Source organism: Rosa chinensis, chromosome 6 (assembly GCF_002994745.2).
Source record: "Rosa chinensis cultivar Old Blush chromosome 6, RchiOBHm-V2, whole genome shotgun sequence".
NCBI lineage: Eukaryota > Viridiplantae > Streptophyta > Magnoliopsida > Rosales > Rosaceae > Rosa > Rosa chinensis.
In genome coordinates this window covers 57,781,968-57,798,165 of record NC_037093.1, presented here as the reverse complement: position 1 = coordinate 57,798,165, position 16,198 = coordinate 57,781,968, and the positions used below count along the sequence as shown (strand labels likewise).

At 37.9% G+C, this 16,198-nt stretch overlaps 3 protein-coding genes and 1 long non-coding RNA gene across 8 annotated transcripts; 2 read left to right on the top strand and 2 right to left on the bottom strand.

The window, feature by feature from the left end:
• The first annotated feature begins 1,598 nt into the window (after positions 1-1,598).
• Positions 1,599-5,858, top strand: LOC112169917 (F-box protein 7). 2 transcript variants are annotated; one of them, XM_024307023.2, is made up of 11 exons: positions 1,599-1,730; positions 2,110-2,196; positions 2,278-2,390; positions 2,863-2,979; positions 3,070-3,166; positions 3,307-3,380; positions 4,190-4,243; positions 4,343-4,444; positions 4,626-4,684; positions 5,035-5,245; positions 5,482-5,858. In XM_024307023.2, the coding sequence occupies exons 1-11, from the start codon at positions 1,721-1,723 to the stop codon at positions 5,539-5,541; spliced, it is 984 nt and encodes a 327-aa protein (XP_024162791.1). In that variant the 5' UTR covers positions 1,599-1,720; the 3' UTR covers positions 5,542-5,858. The 2 variants fall into 2 exon arrangements, with proteins under 2 accessions (XP_024162791.1, XP_024162790.1); XM_024307022.2 differs by lacking the exon at positions 1,599-1,730 and having other exon boundaries at positions 2,079-2,196.
• Positions 5,859-5,958: 100 nt separating this feature from the next.
• On the bottom strand, positions 5,959-6,982 carry LOC112169919 (acetyltransferase At1g77540). Its single transcript, XM_024307026.2, has 2 exons — positions 6,646-6,982; positions 5,959-6,202 (listed from the first exon to the last, which is right to left on the bottom strand). The coding sequence occupies exons 1-2, from the start codon at positions 6,901-6,903 to the stop codon at positions 6,131-6,133; spliced, it is 330 nt and encodes a 109-aa protein (XP_024162794.1). The 5' UTR covers positions 6,904-6,982; the 3' UTR covers positions 5,959-6,130.
• Positions 6,983-7,795: 813 nt separating this feature from the next.
• Positions 7,796-10,568, bottom strand: LOC112169918 (V-type proton ATPase 16 kDa proteolipid subunit). Its single transcript, XM_024307025.2, has 3 exons — positions 10,338-10,568; positions 9,968-10,253; positions 7,796-8,278 (listed from the first exon to the last, which is right to left on the bottom strand). Exons 1-3 carry the CDS (start codon positions 10,417-10,419, stop codon positions 8,146-8,148), a joined length of 501 nt encoding a protein of 166 aa, XP_024162793.1. The 5' UTR covers positions 10,420-10,568; the 3' UTR covers positions 7,796-8,145.
• Positions 10,569-11,353: 785 nt separating this feature from the next.
• On the top strand, positions 11,354-15,045 carry LOC112169675. Of its 4 annotated transcripts, none has more exons than XR_002924825.2 (5): positions 11,354-11,624; positions 11,697-11,857; positions 12,361-12,590; positions 13,190-13,255; positions 13,708-15,045. It is a non-coding gene; the product is annotated as an uncharacterized LOC112169675 (long non-coding RNA). The 4 variants fall into 4 exon arrangements; XR_005801056.1 differs by having other exon boundaries at positions 11,356-11,624; positions 12,389-12,590; XR_005801057.1 differs by having other exon boundaries at positions 11,359-11,624; positions 11,697-11,826; positions 12,408-12,590.
• Positions 15,046-16,198: the final 1,153 nt, after the last annotated feature.

Here is a 16,198-nt window from a genome sequence, read left to right as displayed (position 1 = left end):
GGCTGCCAAAAGCAATAATATTTAATTCTTTTAGAGCAGGGGAGCTTTTCAGAAGACAAAGAGCAGTTAAAAAATCCTCCGGATCATTATAGCATATGCTTAAGGTAAAAAAAATTTAAATGTAAACATGGATTAGGGAGCTTTTCCAGTGAGGAACCAGCAGCCAAATACTTTTTTTTTTTTTTTTGACTTTGTCAAGGGGAACCCAAAGGCTTCCTAGGCCCAAGATAAATCCCTTCGGCGCATGTGAAATGCTCAAAATACTTTGTAAAGGCATTGCTGATGCGAAGCCGCTGAATATGGGGAAGGTTTGCAAAGAACTTTAGCAAATTGGTAGACCTGCAAGGACTACCTCTCCAGACTCCCAAAACAATTATAGCATCAACAAGATTTGAGGTATTCGCAATATTAATATCCTCAAAATCACCAATAAAGTGAAGAAATTGGAGATTTGGTGCATTGATATTGAGTTGGCTGAAATTATCACAGAACTCCACGGTCAACCGCTCAAGTAGAGGACAGTGAACAATCATTTTTTTCAAGCACATCGTCCGTCAGAGTAACATGAACAATTGTCAGGCTTTTCAAACTTTTGAAGCCTGTGAATGCGGAAGGCGGTTGTAGCAAACATCTATGCAACTCTAAATGAGTCAAACCTTGACATGAAAACATAGATGAAAGGCACCTTATAGCGATTTCCCCGTTGTTCGAGTGTGAACTCTTTGATGGAGTACGTTTCTTGACATGTGAAGTATCCACCGATCCATATCTCTAAAGTATATATATTTTTTAACAATCTTGAACTTGTATAAGGGGCCGATGTGACTTAAGAGTACATGATCAACAACATCAGCAAATGTTTGTTGCGGAGCATCAAACACCAGATGTGGTAGCATAGCTGATTTGTACCTCCACTTAGTTGATAAAACACTCGTCCTCACTGCATCCCTAATTGGCAAAAGTGACAATATCTTTTCTGCAAGATCCCTCGGTAAGTTGCTAATTCTATCCAACTCCATCAAATTCGGACACGACTTGACTGTTTTACTTTCTTTCTGAAATATTCAAGCAATCAAAAGAAAAAAATCATTAATCTAAATTCCCATCGTTAATAGATCATTTATATTGTCACCTATAGTGTATACTGTATAGATAGAGACAGTAAGCACACAGAGTCTGAATCTCAATTATCACAACTAGTACTCCAATTTCATATATAGGGTAATCTACAACCAAAAAAAAAAAAAAAATTGCTTTCCAAGCCAAACCCTATTGAGTGGAATGAAGATAATACGAATTTGAACAAGAAATTAACTTACCATCGTTTTGTCTTCCCTTTTGTTCAGAAATTTGGTGTTGATCGTAAGATCGAAGCCAAACCGTAGTTCTCCTAGTCTTTGCATGCATGATCTCTCCTTTTGTACTTATAAAGCGAAACAAAGCAGAAAACAACACGTGACAAGGGCACGTGAGTTGCTCGGCACTTGATCAATGAACATAACCCACGAAGCGGGTCATATTCGTATCCGCCAAAGAATTTGGGCTACATTCTGGGCCAGTAGTTTGGTGGGTTAAACTTACTTAAAGCGGTAAAAACTCATCAGCTAAATAATTAAAAGTCTCTCCTGCTTCGTCCTCTGTTTTCCTTTCTGTTCTTCCCTCATTTTCTCTACATAACCGAAGCGAAAAAGCTTCATTTTTTCTACGAGGCATCATTCTAATGGCTTCAGGTAACTTGTTTCTCTCTTAAAGCTTTAATCTTTGATCTCGAATTGGGCTCCTGGGCTGCGGAATCTTTTCGCGCGGTTCTTGGAGCTGGAAGAGTTTTGTGGAATTTTGCAGGATTTATGAGTTTAAATTTGAATTTTGTTGACACCCTTTTGTTAGTTTAATGAAAATTTTATGAATTTGGAGGTTTTGCGTTCTGGGTAGTGATTAATAGTCGGGTATGGATTGATATGTGTCATTGTTTTGAAACGAATTTGAGCTAGAACTCATTTGGTTATGGTTGGATTGAAATGAAATAATTAAGAAACGAGTTTTTGAAGAGTTTGGTTCCTACAAATGAAGTGAAAGTTTGATTTGATCAAGTAATGGTATTTCTTGCAGATTTTGCTTTCAAAGTTCCAGCTGAACTTGAAGCGGCTTTGCGGTTGAACTCAGTTCATCACTATGTGACAAAAAGGCCGTGGCTTGGTAAGTTATTTTGTTTGCTCTTTCGTCTGTCTTTCAATATAATAGTTTTGTGTACAATGTTGATGTTTTCTTGTTGTTCAGACCTTTATGGAGTCAATGTTAGACCTGTTGCACCATTTGGAAGTATGAGTAGAAAAGCAAATGTTGATCCAGCACTGTTACACCAGTACCTGCCTGATGAGTTGCTCTTTGAGGTATTAACTTGAGAAATAGCTGCTCTTTAACAAACATTTGTGGTTATAACGGACTTGCAATATTCATTTACATTCTTAATCATTTATCTCATGTGTGGTTGCTTTTAAAAAGTTAGAAAAATAAATGAACAAAAGACATGGAAGTTTTATAATCTCTTAGAAGGAACTAAAGGAAGTGTTCATTTTACCTAGATCATTCTTACAGGTCTTAATGTTTCAAAAGACCTAATCCATGGGTGTCGTATTTCCTTTTTTATGTTTTGCAAGTATGTACTCTTGATTCTAAAGCACTAGGAGAGCGCTTGAGAATTAATATTATGTCGATTCTGGATAATTAGCACTGGAAATTGGAAAATGAGAATCACATTGTCTTTCACTGCAAAGATAACTAGTGCATAGATTAACCTTTATAGAGTTAGCATATAAGAATATATAAGTGCCTATTGCTTATGATAGAGAAATTGGCATGCAGGTGTTTGCACGAATGACTCCATATGACATGGGAAGGGCATCTTGTGTATGTCGAAAATGGAGATACACTATCCGTAATCCTGTGTTTTGGCGCATTGCATGCTTAAAAGCTTGGCAGGTATAATTGGTGTTGGTTTTAAAATTTGCTCCAGTTAAATGTTGCTGCATGTAAATATTGGATCTTAATATTGAAGTCCCATTTCTTAAGCTTTCTGGAGTTGTTGAAAACTATAAGATTTTACAAGCAAAATATGAGAGTTCATGGAGAAAAATGTGGCTTCTAAGACCAAGGGTCCGCACTGATGGTAAGCTTAATTTTTTTCCCTAGTTTTTTCTTTCTGCTTATTTTGATTTTCACCAGTGTCTAGACCTGATATGCTTGATACTTCTCTCAGTGTGTGATCCCCTCGATAAATTCAATTCCTTTCTGTTTTTCACATATCAGGTCTGTATGTGAGTAGGAATACTTATATTCGCACTGGAGTTGCAGAATGGAAGGTCTCTAACCCAGTTCACTTGGTAAGAACATAGTATTTACAAGTACTCTGGGATTCTTCATTTCCCTTTACTGGAGGACGAGGATGTTTTTATTAGCATTTTAAGTACACTCGTATGAGTCATATCTCATTATATCATTAGCAATGCAGAATGATATTGCTGCAATTTATAAACTAAGAAGAGTGAGAATTTAAAGAAGGCAATTCTGATGGCCCCCTTAAACTCAAATTGCTGCTGTATGTAACTTGAGGGGACTAGTATTGTGATGACTATTTTAAGTGCAATCTGCATTTCTAACACTCTACAAGTTACTTCCGGTGTGTTTTTGCACATGTTGAACTGCTGCTATATATATTCCAGAGGATAACTATCCCAAAACCAAGAAGTGAGCAGTACCTACTTGTTTTAGATAATTATTATTGAAGGTACTTCATGGTTTTGGGTACATTGAAGGTCCACTTACCTCTTCCCTTCCATAATAAGTCAATTCTCAGTACTTCTCATGAGGTCCTTTAAGATGACTCCATTTTGGCTGTATTTGTGATCTAGTTGGGAGTTTAACTGCCTTTTAGCTTTGTACTTGGTGACTAGTGCCCTATCTTTGTGCTGCTTTCTTTCTCATCTGTCTTGGTTTTATCTCCCCACCCATTACATCCTCTTCTCTCTTTTTGTTTCTTTTAATAAGTTTCCCTAGCTTGTCAAGGTTTTTTTCAAAGAAAAAAGGAGAAGAAAACAGAAAATAGTTGCAAACTCATCCATATGAGTATTTTGTTTGTGTTTTTTTTTCCCCCCAGTAATTTGTGGTCACTCAATCTGCTCTGCTTTTGCAGGTCTGCTACTATCGCTACATCAGATTCTATCCTTCTGGCCGATTTCTTTATAAGGTGGTAATTGCTGAAAGTTTAAATAGTAATGTTGAGGACATCAACAATAGTTTTCTGTTTTCTGATTGTTACTATTTATCCCTCTCTCCTGCACGTCAGAATTCATCTCTAAAAGTCAAGGATGTGGCAAAAATCATGAACATCCGTGCAGCCAAGGCAGACTCGGTTTTCAGTGGCCATTACTCATTATCAGATGATAAGGTCAGCTTATTTTTTTTCCCTTATCTTATCTGACCAATATTTACAAGTTCAGAATTCGTTCATCATACATTAAATTTACCTTCATCAGCTATTGATTTATTTGGGATACTTACTTCTATACAAACGTGCTAGTGCTCATCTGACATTTGCATCTGAAATATCTTCTATTACTCCATTGCAGGTTGAAGCAGCAGTTTTGTATCCAGGCAGGCGTCCGACTGTGTTGAGAATCCGCCTAAGGTACTATAACAGCTCACATGAGCTGAACTTCATTAAGATTTTAAGCTGGTACTTTTGTGGAATGGTACCATGTAAATAGTTAAATTGCTGATTCAACCTAGAATTGTTTCCACATTTTGCAATTTGATATAGAGTCAGTTATGCAACTAATTTGAGTGGGAAGAAGAGAAATTGATCTAACAGAATTACACTTGTCATATTACAAAGATTCTGTTGAAGTGGCAGGAGGGGAATTTCTTATAGATAACGGTTTGAAATGTCTTGATCTATGCTGAGATGCAGTCATCTGTTTTTCTGTCTTGTTTCTACTTGAAAGTAATTTTTTTTCCCCTGCCCATCGACCCTTACAGGTTAAGAGGAACAGTAACAGGGGCAAACAATCGTATGGATTTACTGTCACTTGTTACAAGTGGTGTGAACGATGATGAGGTCCGTGGCCCTGATGAGGATATCCTTGAGGTGGTTGAAGGATGGCAGGATGACGAGACTCACAACCCAGATGTGCCAGCTGTCTCACACACGAGGGGTCTAACACCTTTTGTCTTCATTCCGTTTGAAGAGGTACATATGTTTCTTCTATCACTTCAGCAATTAAATATCTGCTCACAAGATTTCATGTAAGCCGTGTAGTGTTCTTTAGCGATTAATGGGTAAATCAATTCAAGCAATTAAAAAAGGAATGCAGCACATTTCCTTCTGTTCTTGTCAAGAAAAGTTTTTATTGATCCCTCACTTGAAGCAAAGAATTACTCACATTGTAGATTATTGTTTTTTCTTACTTTTTCTTTGTGATGTAGGTGGATACATCATTTCTGAATCTACCTGTGGAAAAGATGGATTATTTTGTGCCCGGCTGATACCGTAGAAAAGAAGAGTAACTTCCTCTGTAAATACACAGTATTATAGTCTTGAGCTTTACTAGGTTCCTTCAATCTCCTTTGTATATATATCAATATATGTTCCTACAATGTTGACTTGAAGCCATGTCACATTATATCAGTTTGCTCTGGTTATTTGCTTGTGGTAGTCATTGTTGTTTGCTTGAATTGTAGGTACCGAAAAAGAACATTGAATATGAAGTGTGTTGTAATCTCTTGATACAATAATGTATTCAACAAGTAAGTTATGTATTTGTAAATGATACATTGGGCTTGATTTTGCTGGAAGTTTATACGATAGACTGTGGATATGCTCTTATTATGGTACTCAATCAATTTCTGCCTTCCATCTGTAGTCAATGATATCCTATAAGATGTCAAGACTTCAAAACCAAGTTCCAAACAGGGAGATAATCAAACCATAAATATTCTACGTTTATATCTGTTGGCTTGAACAAGCATCGGACGTAAAAAAGAAGAGCAAAGGAACGTTTTCCCTGTTCAAGCTTACAAACATCTCAGTGATTTCTCACTAGAAATACAGTTTATTACAGAGTAGTTTCCAGCTCTATATACTAGACTTCGTCTCAGGGGAGTACAGGAGAGAATTCCATGAAGGGTTCTTCGGGAGAAAAGTGTCCTGCCAACATAAAATACAGAAAAATATGTCACGACCCAAAACTTTGTGTATGGACTACGAAGCCAAGAACAAAACAAACATACCAATATTTACAGAAAACCCAAGTACATCATCCAACTGGTTTTCAAACTTTCAAATTTACACAGAAACCTTTATCCATGTTCCTCACACTTCCTACTTTCATTGATCTTCGAAACCTGACTATGAAAGATCTAATCGATTTAGAGCTAAATCTTTCTCATTTCTCCAGGTGGATTGTGAATGCCAATAGCTAAGAATTACAAGACCCAATTAAGCAAATAAACACAACCATTTCTAGGGGTCCCAATGATCATCAACAGTCCAGAATCAGCTTTAAAATCCCCAAATCAAAAAATCATGTAGATGAGACACAACTGAGAATTCAAGAGGAACCCAGAAAGGGGAGGTAGGTGGTTACTTACAGAGACGTAAGAACAGGTGGGGATGACGGACATGGAGTTGGCTTTGGCGTGGTTGAAGGCGGCAACGCAGAGATGGGAGGCCAAGCCCAAGCCTCTCTTGGAAGATGGGACATAGGTGTGAACCAAGTCCATCACTTTCCCCTTTTCTCTGAGAACGTAGTCTATGTAGGCTTTCTGGTCCTCTGACTCGAACCTCTGCTTCGCTTCGTTCCACACTATCTTTGGAGCCGATCCTTCGACCTCGTCTGTTGTAGCCATCTTCCACAGTTCCACTCCTTCTTCTCTCTCTATCGGCGACTCTCTTCTAGTCTTCTGTTTATGTTTCTCAAAGGAGAGTATTTGTGGACACGCAGTAGGCAAGTGAAAATATAGTTTTCAATTTTTTTTTGTTTTTCGAGAAGATTTTTTTTCCAATTTTAATTTAATTTTCTCTTTGTTCTTTTTCCAAGGAAATTTATTGTTCATAATCTCTTCTTAAAAACATAGCCATACTAAACACAATTTTAGTAATCTGTCCCTAATAGTAATACGTACATTCAATCTCATTCCTTTTTTAATCTCTAATAATATATGTACACTCATATTTTGTTATCGGACCGAAAAACTATATGTCTGTTGGGCAGCTGGAGAAATTTTTTTTTTTTTTTTAATCCCCACCCCACCCATGATGGGCTCGAACTCCTGACTTCCTAAATGAGAGTTCGGACCGAAAAACTATATGTAGGATGGGCAGCAGAAGAAGTTGAGATCAAGGTCCATAATTATTACAGATAACTTTCAGCTTTCCCCAAGTTAGCTTCTGCAGTTTCAATCAGTTGTCAATTGCAGGTAGAGAAAGTTGATTATGAGCCAAGATGACCTTGAAATCCGGAGCTTGTCCTAGTAATTCTACTGCTTGAGGAATGCATAGCATGGTACAAGAAGCAAAATCGTACCAACAACACCAACTACAACTATCCTGGATTGGTTTCAAGTAACATGCTCAAAACTTTTGGAGTTCACAACAGAAAACAGCCAAACAATATCCATAACCAGTCCTAGAGACCCAAAGCATATGATGACAGAAGCTTTTGGATACTAATTAAACTGCAAAACAAACATTCATATGAATCAGTGATTCATCCCCACCATCTCCATTCAACTTGCATTCTACCAAGATCTTTCTGCAATAGAATATGTTTTAAGCCAATAGTATGTAGAAAGATACATCTTCTTACCTCATTCAATTAGCTACTTACAGCTATTATATAACAAAACCACCAAAACCCATCACTAGGGTGAAGTTCTCATTGACTAATCTGTCCTTATTTTGGAGCAAGAGAAAGAAAAAAATGATATTCAGAACAAATGTTTCTTCATAACTACAAGCATAGGGCCGCTCAAATACCAATATAATAACTCTAACTAAACTTAATCGAACTTTATAGAGACAACTTGTCGAGGCAGTGAATGTGAATGCTCTTCAAAGAACCTAGAGGAGCAATAACCAAGTTGACTTCCTCAGTCTGCGCGAGATTGCCCTGCTCGGGATGAGAGGATAATCCCAACAATGAGACCATATAAAGCAAGAGCTTCAGCAAAGATGAGGATAAGGATCATGCCAACAAAGAGCTTTGGCTGCTGTGCGTTAGCCCTGAAAATAATCCAACAAAAGATATGAGAAAACTATCATACTTATAGTAGTAGTATCCAAAAGGCTGCGGTGTGTCTCATGAAATAGGGAAAATGAATAGAGATAAACCATCATCCAACGGCAAAAACAAAGCAACTACAACAGGAGTACAGAACCAACTTCTTTGAAGCAAACAGTCCAAATAATGACCAACTTTTAATAAGAATGTTTTCCAGACAGCAGAAAAGGCTGAAACTTCTCAACATCTAGTGGCATTCCTGCTGGAGCTTCTGTAGTCATTGAATTTTAACACAATTACGATTATAACCCAACGTCTGCAATTCAATAGCCAGTACATTACATAAACCTAGGGCCGCGTTTGTTTGCCTGGATTAATAATTGGATAGGACTAAAAAAAATCCAAGCTAGTGTTTGGTGGTTCAGTTTACTCAAGGATTGGAAATTAAATCTTGTCAAGGTAGGATATAACTCTCCTGTTGGAGAGGTGGGATATGCACAATCATACAAGATTATAACAATGGGCATCCTTGGATCTTGACCAAATTACCACCATCCTTCTTCAATCAAAATATGAACACCAGCCTTATATCCTCCTCAGTGTGATCTGATCGAACCCACACATCCCACGCTCAATCTCTCCATCTCCGGTGGCGGCGGCAGGAGCTCTACATCCCTCTCAGTCTCTCTCTTCCATTGCGCCGGCCCCACTAGCTGCGCTGAATTCGACTTCGATTTGCCCACACTCAATGGAGCTATCCAAAACAAACGAAGACCGGAGAGCCGAGACGTCGTGGCTTTGACCTCGAAGAGAAAGCTCCGCCGGGTTGTTGGGCTTGAAGAATGAAGCTTTGGCAGTGGCTTGGAGGAGAGTGAGATAGAGAAGGGGTTGACTGTGGAGGCCCTGGGTCAGGGTCAGGTTGGGGTAGAGAAGAGGAGGTGAGTTTGCATCTGAGTATTGGTGGTGGTAGAGGAGGAGTTGAAAACGGATCTGGTTCTTATACTTATCCATTCCAGCTCTAATCCTCTTATGCCAAACACATGAAAACAAATCTAATCTTATCCTAATCCAATCCAATTATTATCCGAATCCATTCCTATCCTGGATGCCAAACGTGGCCTAGTTGTCTCCCTCTAACTTGATAGGATTACACTTGGGCACAAACCCAAAATCAAAATGCAAAATCTAATACTTCATATTTCCATGGAACTGGATATAGATTCTATGAATCAGTCAATTAATAGTCAAAGCATAAACTCAATACCAGATGGCAAATGCATACCTACATAAGTAAGGCATCTCAGCATTCCATGTTAGTTGCAGAAATAATCATCATGTCTATCAAACTATATCATTGATCAATCCACCCTCTCTTCCCCCTCCTCCTCTCTTTCCAATACCCTTAGCAAAAGACTTATGATCAAATATTTACAATAGATAGGAAACGGCATGTAATATATGAAGCTCTTCTGAGCATCCTCACATGTTCATTTATATATTCAACCAAATACTACTCGAAATACTTTTACTTATCTCTAAAGCACATTCTCTGATACACAACTAGCTCATAACTTTATTTCGGTTGTATCTACAGATAACTTCCAACAACTCCCCCACCCCCCCTTTTTTTTCAGGTAAACAAATTAGATCATCTTATTACGCAAACATACGAATCAGAGTTCAGGGATTACCGGACACCGGCATCACCGACGATCCCGATGGCCATTCCAGCGGAAAGTCCAGCGAGGCCACAAGCAAGGCCAGAGGACAAGTGAGCATATCCATCAAACAGGTAATAAGATTTGGCCTTTGGGTTTATCCCGGTGCTGATAATCACAGCTATGATGAGCCCGTAGATCCCAAGCACTCCAGCCATGACCACCGGAACGATCGATTTCATGACCAGCTCCGGCCGCATCACTCCCATGGAGGCCACGCCCACGCCACTCTTGGCGGTCCCGTACGCCGCGCCCATGCCTGTGGCAAGATCAGAAATTATATCAAAGTTCTAGGAAAAGAAAAGAGTAAAATCGAGGGATCGGAGATCGGCGAGGGACTTACAGGAGAAGACAAGAGCTGCGGCGGCGCCGAGGAAGCCGAAGAAGGGAGCGGTCTCGTCGCCGCTGAAAGTAGAAGAAGCCATCTCTGGTCTGATTGATTGGGTGTGTGAATCGAATCTGGGGTTTCGATGAAGAAGAAGCTCTCTCTTTCTCTCTCTGGTTTTTTTAGGTGAGAGAATCGGGAGTTGGATCGGAGGAGGAGAATGGTTGATATTGATTAGAGTGCCTCCACGGCTCGCGGTAAAATTAACTAACTTCTTTTATTATTTTCTACTGGGCTTCTACCTTCCATCCAATTGGGCTTTGATGATTTAGTCCGCATGAAATCAATAGGCCCAGACTCTTCAGTAAATTGGTGGGCTGCTCACTGGGGTCGTTGACTCTGTCTGTGTTTCTATGATGGCCCAAGAATCATGACATGAATGAGTAGAGGATCGAAAACGAATATTATAGTTGTTTCAGCCGATACTTGAAGTCTTAGAAATAGAAATCGATCATTTCCAATGGCGATGGTAGTGTTAAAATCACCCGAGCAGCACTCACAACTCGAGCGTGTCACGTATCTTAGCTGTTATATGTTCGCATGTAGTGAAATTTTATCATTCTATGTGATAATTACGTCACTAAAGCAATGTGAAGTCTAATTGTTTAAAATAAGAAAGTATTCTGTTATTATCAAGTGAGTTAATTAAGTAAAAAAAAGAAAAAAGAGTTAATCAAGTAAAAAATAGAGTTTATCAAGAATGACGCCAAAGGAGAATGTGAACTACTTGAGAGAGAAGCAACCATAAGATATGATAGTATTCTCGAGTTAGGAAAAAATTATTTTGCGGGCTCAAATTTGTTTGTATTGACACCACAGCAATACTTATTCATAATGCAAAGTATCATATTGCTTTCCCAATGGGATTTTCCACATGAAATGTGAACCCCCACTTCCGATCGGTAGGACCAGATGATTGCATAATAAGTAAGTAACAGAAACCCACCACCAGATTCTATCATTCAAAAAACAAATGGGGTGTTTGGAAAGGTGGTGGTTCACTGGTTCAGTTGGTATATCAGGAATGACCGAACTGCTTTTCCTCTACTTTTGAATTTTAGTTACCAAAATTAATCTTCTTCATCCCGGCCCTCTTCCTCCTATATATTGACGTCTTCGCTCGTGATCGCTTAGAGCTCCTCCTCCATCAATAGGAACTCCCAGCCCGTCGACCACACGCCCTAGAGCCTCTCTCTGAGGGAGAAAGAAGATTTATAGTTTTAAGTTCTGTTCTGATCGTGTCAGGTATGATACTCTTCCCTTCTGGTTTGATTGGACTTTGACATATATTTTCATTCTCACTGAATTCTGGTGCAGGTTTTGGCAACTGGGTTTTCTTATTTGTTCCTAGAAATTAAACGAAAGCTGCTGCATTCGGTTGAGGACAATTTAACTCCATGTGCATCAAGAATCTACAGAGATCAATTTGAGTGCAGATGCAAATTAGGTGAAGTTATACTTGTCGATAACTTGTGGATGTAAGGGCTATTCTCTCTGAATTTGATAGCATAAAAACATTTTAAGCTTGAATTAATGTACGAATACAATTAAACTTGCTTTTGAGTGCTATCTTGATATGCAAGTACAATGGTTTAAAGTATGAGAAGTAAGATTTACTTGGTTTATTGCTTTGCGATATATGATAATGGTATTAATTAAACATATATATTTTGCTATTTCTTGATATATATGAATATTAGTCTTGAATATAGTCCTATTTCTTGATTATGGGATTTAAACTCTTGAATATATATGACTTCCTATGTCGACCTTGATATTATATTCTCATGCATTACTGCATTAGCATAAAAAAAAAGTAGAATTGGTTAGATGTTTTGTTTCAGACTATCAGAGCATGGAGACATCTTTCACCTTAATCTATGTCAGCTTATAACTTATTTGGATAAACATTTCCGTTATCTTTCTGTGCAAGCATCTAAAGCATGAAATTTGGATCATAATAAGATTGCAATATTTATAGACATCAACAGCTGACACCCTCAAGCTAGTGGAGTTTGCTTTCCACAGGGTAAGGGCGTACCAATGCCAAAGTTCGGTGAATGGGACGTCAGTGATCCAGCATCAGCAGAGGGATTCACAGTAATCTTCAACAAGGCAAGGACTGAGGAAAAGACTGGTGGCAGACCTGAGTCACCAGCAGAGGATGACTGCACATATAAGCATGGAGCAGTTCTCTGAAAGCCTACCACTGTAAGTTGTACTTGCTTATTACCTTACAGTCACTCTGGTTTGCTTAATATGATTGATGCTTAATTACTCTAGTTTGCTTAACTTACATATATGCGAAAATTATTTTGAAATTTGAATGCAAGGTAGTTTTGATTTTTGATTGTAATGTTTATTAGGTGTTTTATTTTCATGAGGGTTTCTTTCCTATTCTTCATTTTGTAGCCAGTTTCTGTTCATCAGTTTCTCTTGATGGTATGTCTACAGGCTCTTTGTAGAACTTGTTCAATAGACATTTTTAGTTCTTTTTAGTTAACTTAATTTTAGGATGCTACAAATTCACAAATTAGAATAGTGATACTTCACTTTGCATCAAGTTTGTAAGTTACTCTGTTCTGCCTGTACCTTTGTCAAGTTTGTCAAGTCTCACAGTTAAACATCAATGGAAAGTTCGAAATGGTAAAAAAATACCACAGATATGATTTTTTATTACACATTTTATGTTGTCATTTGTACTTCCCACGCCTTGCTACCATCAGATTAGCTTAGAAGTGCTGGACTTTGTAGCTTTCCTACCGTCAAGTTGTAATTATGTTGTAAATGGTGGAATATGGACTTTGTAGGTAAACAATGCAGGGGTGGTTGGATGCATACTAAACCTTGAAGCTTTTATAGCAGTACTCAATAAGGTAAGATTCAATATATTCTGTACTTTGTTAATTGATGCAATATTAAATTTGATAGTCACTGTTGTCCTTATTTGGCTTCAGAAAGTAAATCTTTTTTAAATGGATCGAGCTATGTAGTTCAGTGCCATGTCCTCCACTTCTTACTAATTAAGAACACGTTCCTTAAGAATCTAGGATCATTCTAGATATGTCGTGTTCCAATACCATCTGTAATATGATATGAGTTGATCGAAGCTGAAAGTTTGGTGTAGTATGATCTATGCTTTGACATGAATCTTTCAAATTTGGATACTGCTGATTCTATTGTTAGTGTTTCTCAAAGGAAATCATGTCATATCTAGCAATACACTATCAATTTTGGAACAATACGTCTTCTTCCATTCATGTACACTTCCAAATTTGGAATGTGATCGAGTCTTCCTCCATTTGTAACTTTCTTCACCTTGATGCAGAACGCAGAAGAAGTCGATTGACTGGGCTGAAGTTTCACCACCAAACTACTAGTTATCGGAAGAATGTCTGAAAGCAAACTACGGCACGGAAGGAGTGACAGGACCACTTTTTCTGGTTCTCAAGCTATCCAATTACTAACACAAAAAACCACAGCAAAGCGCGGGCTGTATCACTAGTATCATACAAAAGTGCAAACCACAAATGGGGTTTTCGGAAAGGTGGCGGTTCAGTTGGTATATTAGTCATACATAACGTGTTTATCAAGAATGACTGAAACAGAAACAGTTTCCTCTACTTGTCATATTTAGTTACTAAAATCAATGTTCTTCTTCCCCTCTTCCTCCCATATATTTAAAGCAATTCTCCTTGAAGAGGAATAAGTCGAGCAATTCTTCCTCCTGCAATACTCTCCAAATGAACTCCACACCACCTGCATTCGTGGAAATCTTAACTGGGGTAGGTCTATTTATTATATTCATCCTTGTATGCATGGTTCCTGTATTTTTTGCGGTTGTCGATAAAAAATCACGGAGGAGGTGATCATGATGAAGATAATATGTGGTCGACATGCCTGGAAATGGCATGGTATTACTTAATAGAGCTAAGCATTTTAATTATCGTTGTTCGTTTAAGATGATTTTGGGTTAAATAATCTTGTACTGCTGAATATTGGGATGAGGGCTCCAAGTACTTCCCAACCATATTCAGCAGTACAAGATTATTTAACCTACCCAAAATCATCTTAAATGAACAACGGTAATTAAAATACTTGGCTCTAGTAAGTCATGCCATTTCTAGGCATCTCGACCAGATGCATTATCTTCATCAAGATCACCTTAATGTGGTCGACATGCCTGGAAATGGCATGGTATTACTTAATAGAGCTAAGCATTTTAATTATCGTTGTTCGTTTAAGATGATTTTGGGTTAAATAATCTTGTACTGCTGAATATTGGGATGAGGGCTCCAAGTACTCCCCAACCATATTCAGCAGTACAAGATTATTTAACCTACCCAAAATCATCTTAAATGAACAACGATAATTAAAATACTTGGCTCTAGTAAGTCATGCCATTTCCAGGCATCTCGACCATATGCATTATCTTCATCATGATCACCTCCGTGATTTTTTATCTACAACCGCAGAAACTGCAAGAACCATAAATACGAGGATGAAGATAATAAATACACCTACCCCTGTTAAGATTTCCATGAATGTAGGTGGTGTGGAGCTCATTTGGGGAGTAATGCAGGAGGAAGAATTGCTTGACTTATTCCTCTTCAAAAGGAGAATTGGTTTCAATATATAGGAGGAAGAGGGAAAGAAGAACATTGATTTTGGTAACTAAATTTGAAAAGTAGAGGAAATTGTTTCTGTTTCCGTCATTCTCGATAAACACGTTAAGTATGACCGACGAAGAGCTATGTATACTAACTGAACCGTCACCTTTCCAAACACCCCATTTGTGCTAGAGATAGATCTCATTTGGACAGTACTGCAGTTGGTGTTTAACTGTTTATAACCTATTCCGGCCCTCAAGGAGAGAATTTCTTTTAAAAGCGGTTTTAGGTTTGAATGGAATGTGTAATATCAGATGGTGAAGAATTGGAATCAATATTAGATAAGGAGGTTATGATGGCAACATCAGTTTTAATTGATTGCATTCATCAAGGATTTATCGTATTTATGGCTTGTTAGCTCATGATTGATGAACACATGCATTTTCAAGATCACCTACCTATTCTGCCTCTAATGATAATACTGGAGAATCTCAACTCCAGAAGAAGCAGTGAACACATGTTTTAGAAATACTCCATAATAGTACGTAGACTATGCATTCTACAGTAATAGTTCTGTTCCGGTTATGATGCACTGCTTCTGGTACAGTTCATGAAAGACAGCTTCGCACAATGGATGACTTTGCCTGGCCTGTTAATTCCAGCTTTCATGGTCCCTTCGTTGTTGAACTAGAGAAAAAGACATAATTAATGAGTATTTACAAGAACAACCACATATATTGATATATATAATATCTACAACACTAATAAGATTGTTTGTAAACTAAGATAATATATTTGGGATCCCTTTTCTTTTGTGCTAAGTTATAAGGGCTAAAGTTTTTGCTATATCTTTTTGAAGAAGAAAGGGAAGTGATTCATAGAATGCACAATAGCTAAAGGTGATAAATGACTAGACAATCTTTGTTCAAACGTGTACTTTTATCTTGGTCGACTCTTTCTTTCTTCTTTTACTCCTATTTTCCCTGTCACATCCTAGGCAACTATACTTCCGCAGCAAGTTTGATAATGTGTGCCAGTGTGATACAACAAAAAAAGAAGACTACTTCCACCCGCTATGTTATCTTTATCGATGGATTGTAGCATTCGTTGTGTTTGCTTATTATATGAGCACATGTTAAACTTGATACTTTCACATTGCATTATTGAATTGAGACAAACCTTAGTTCAAGTGGAAAATTATAGTGTATG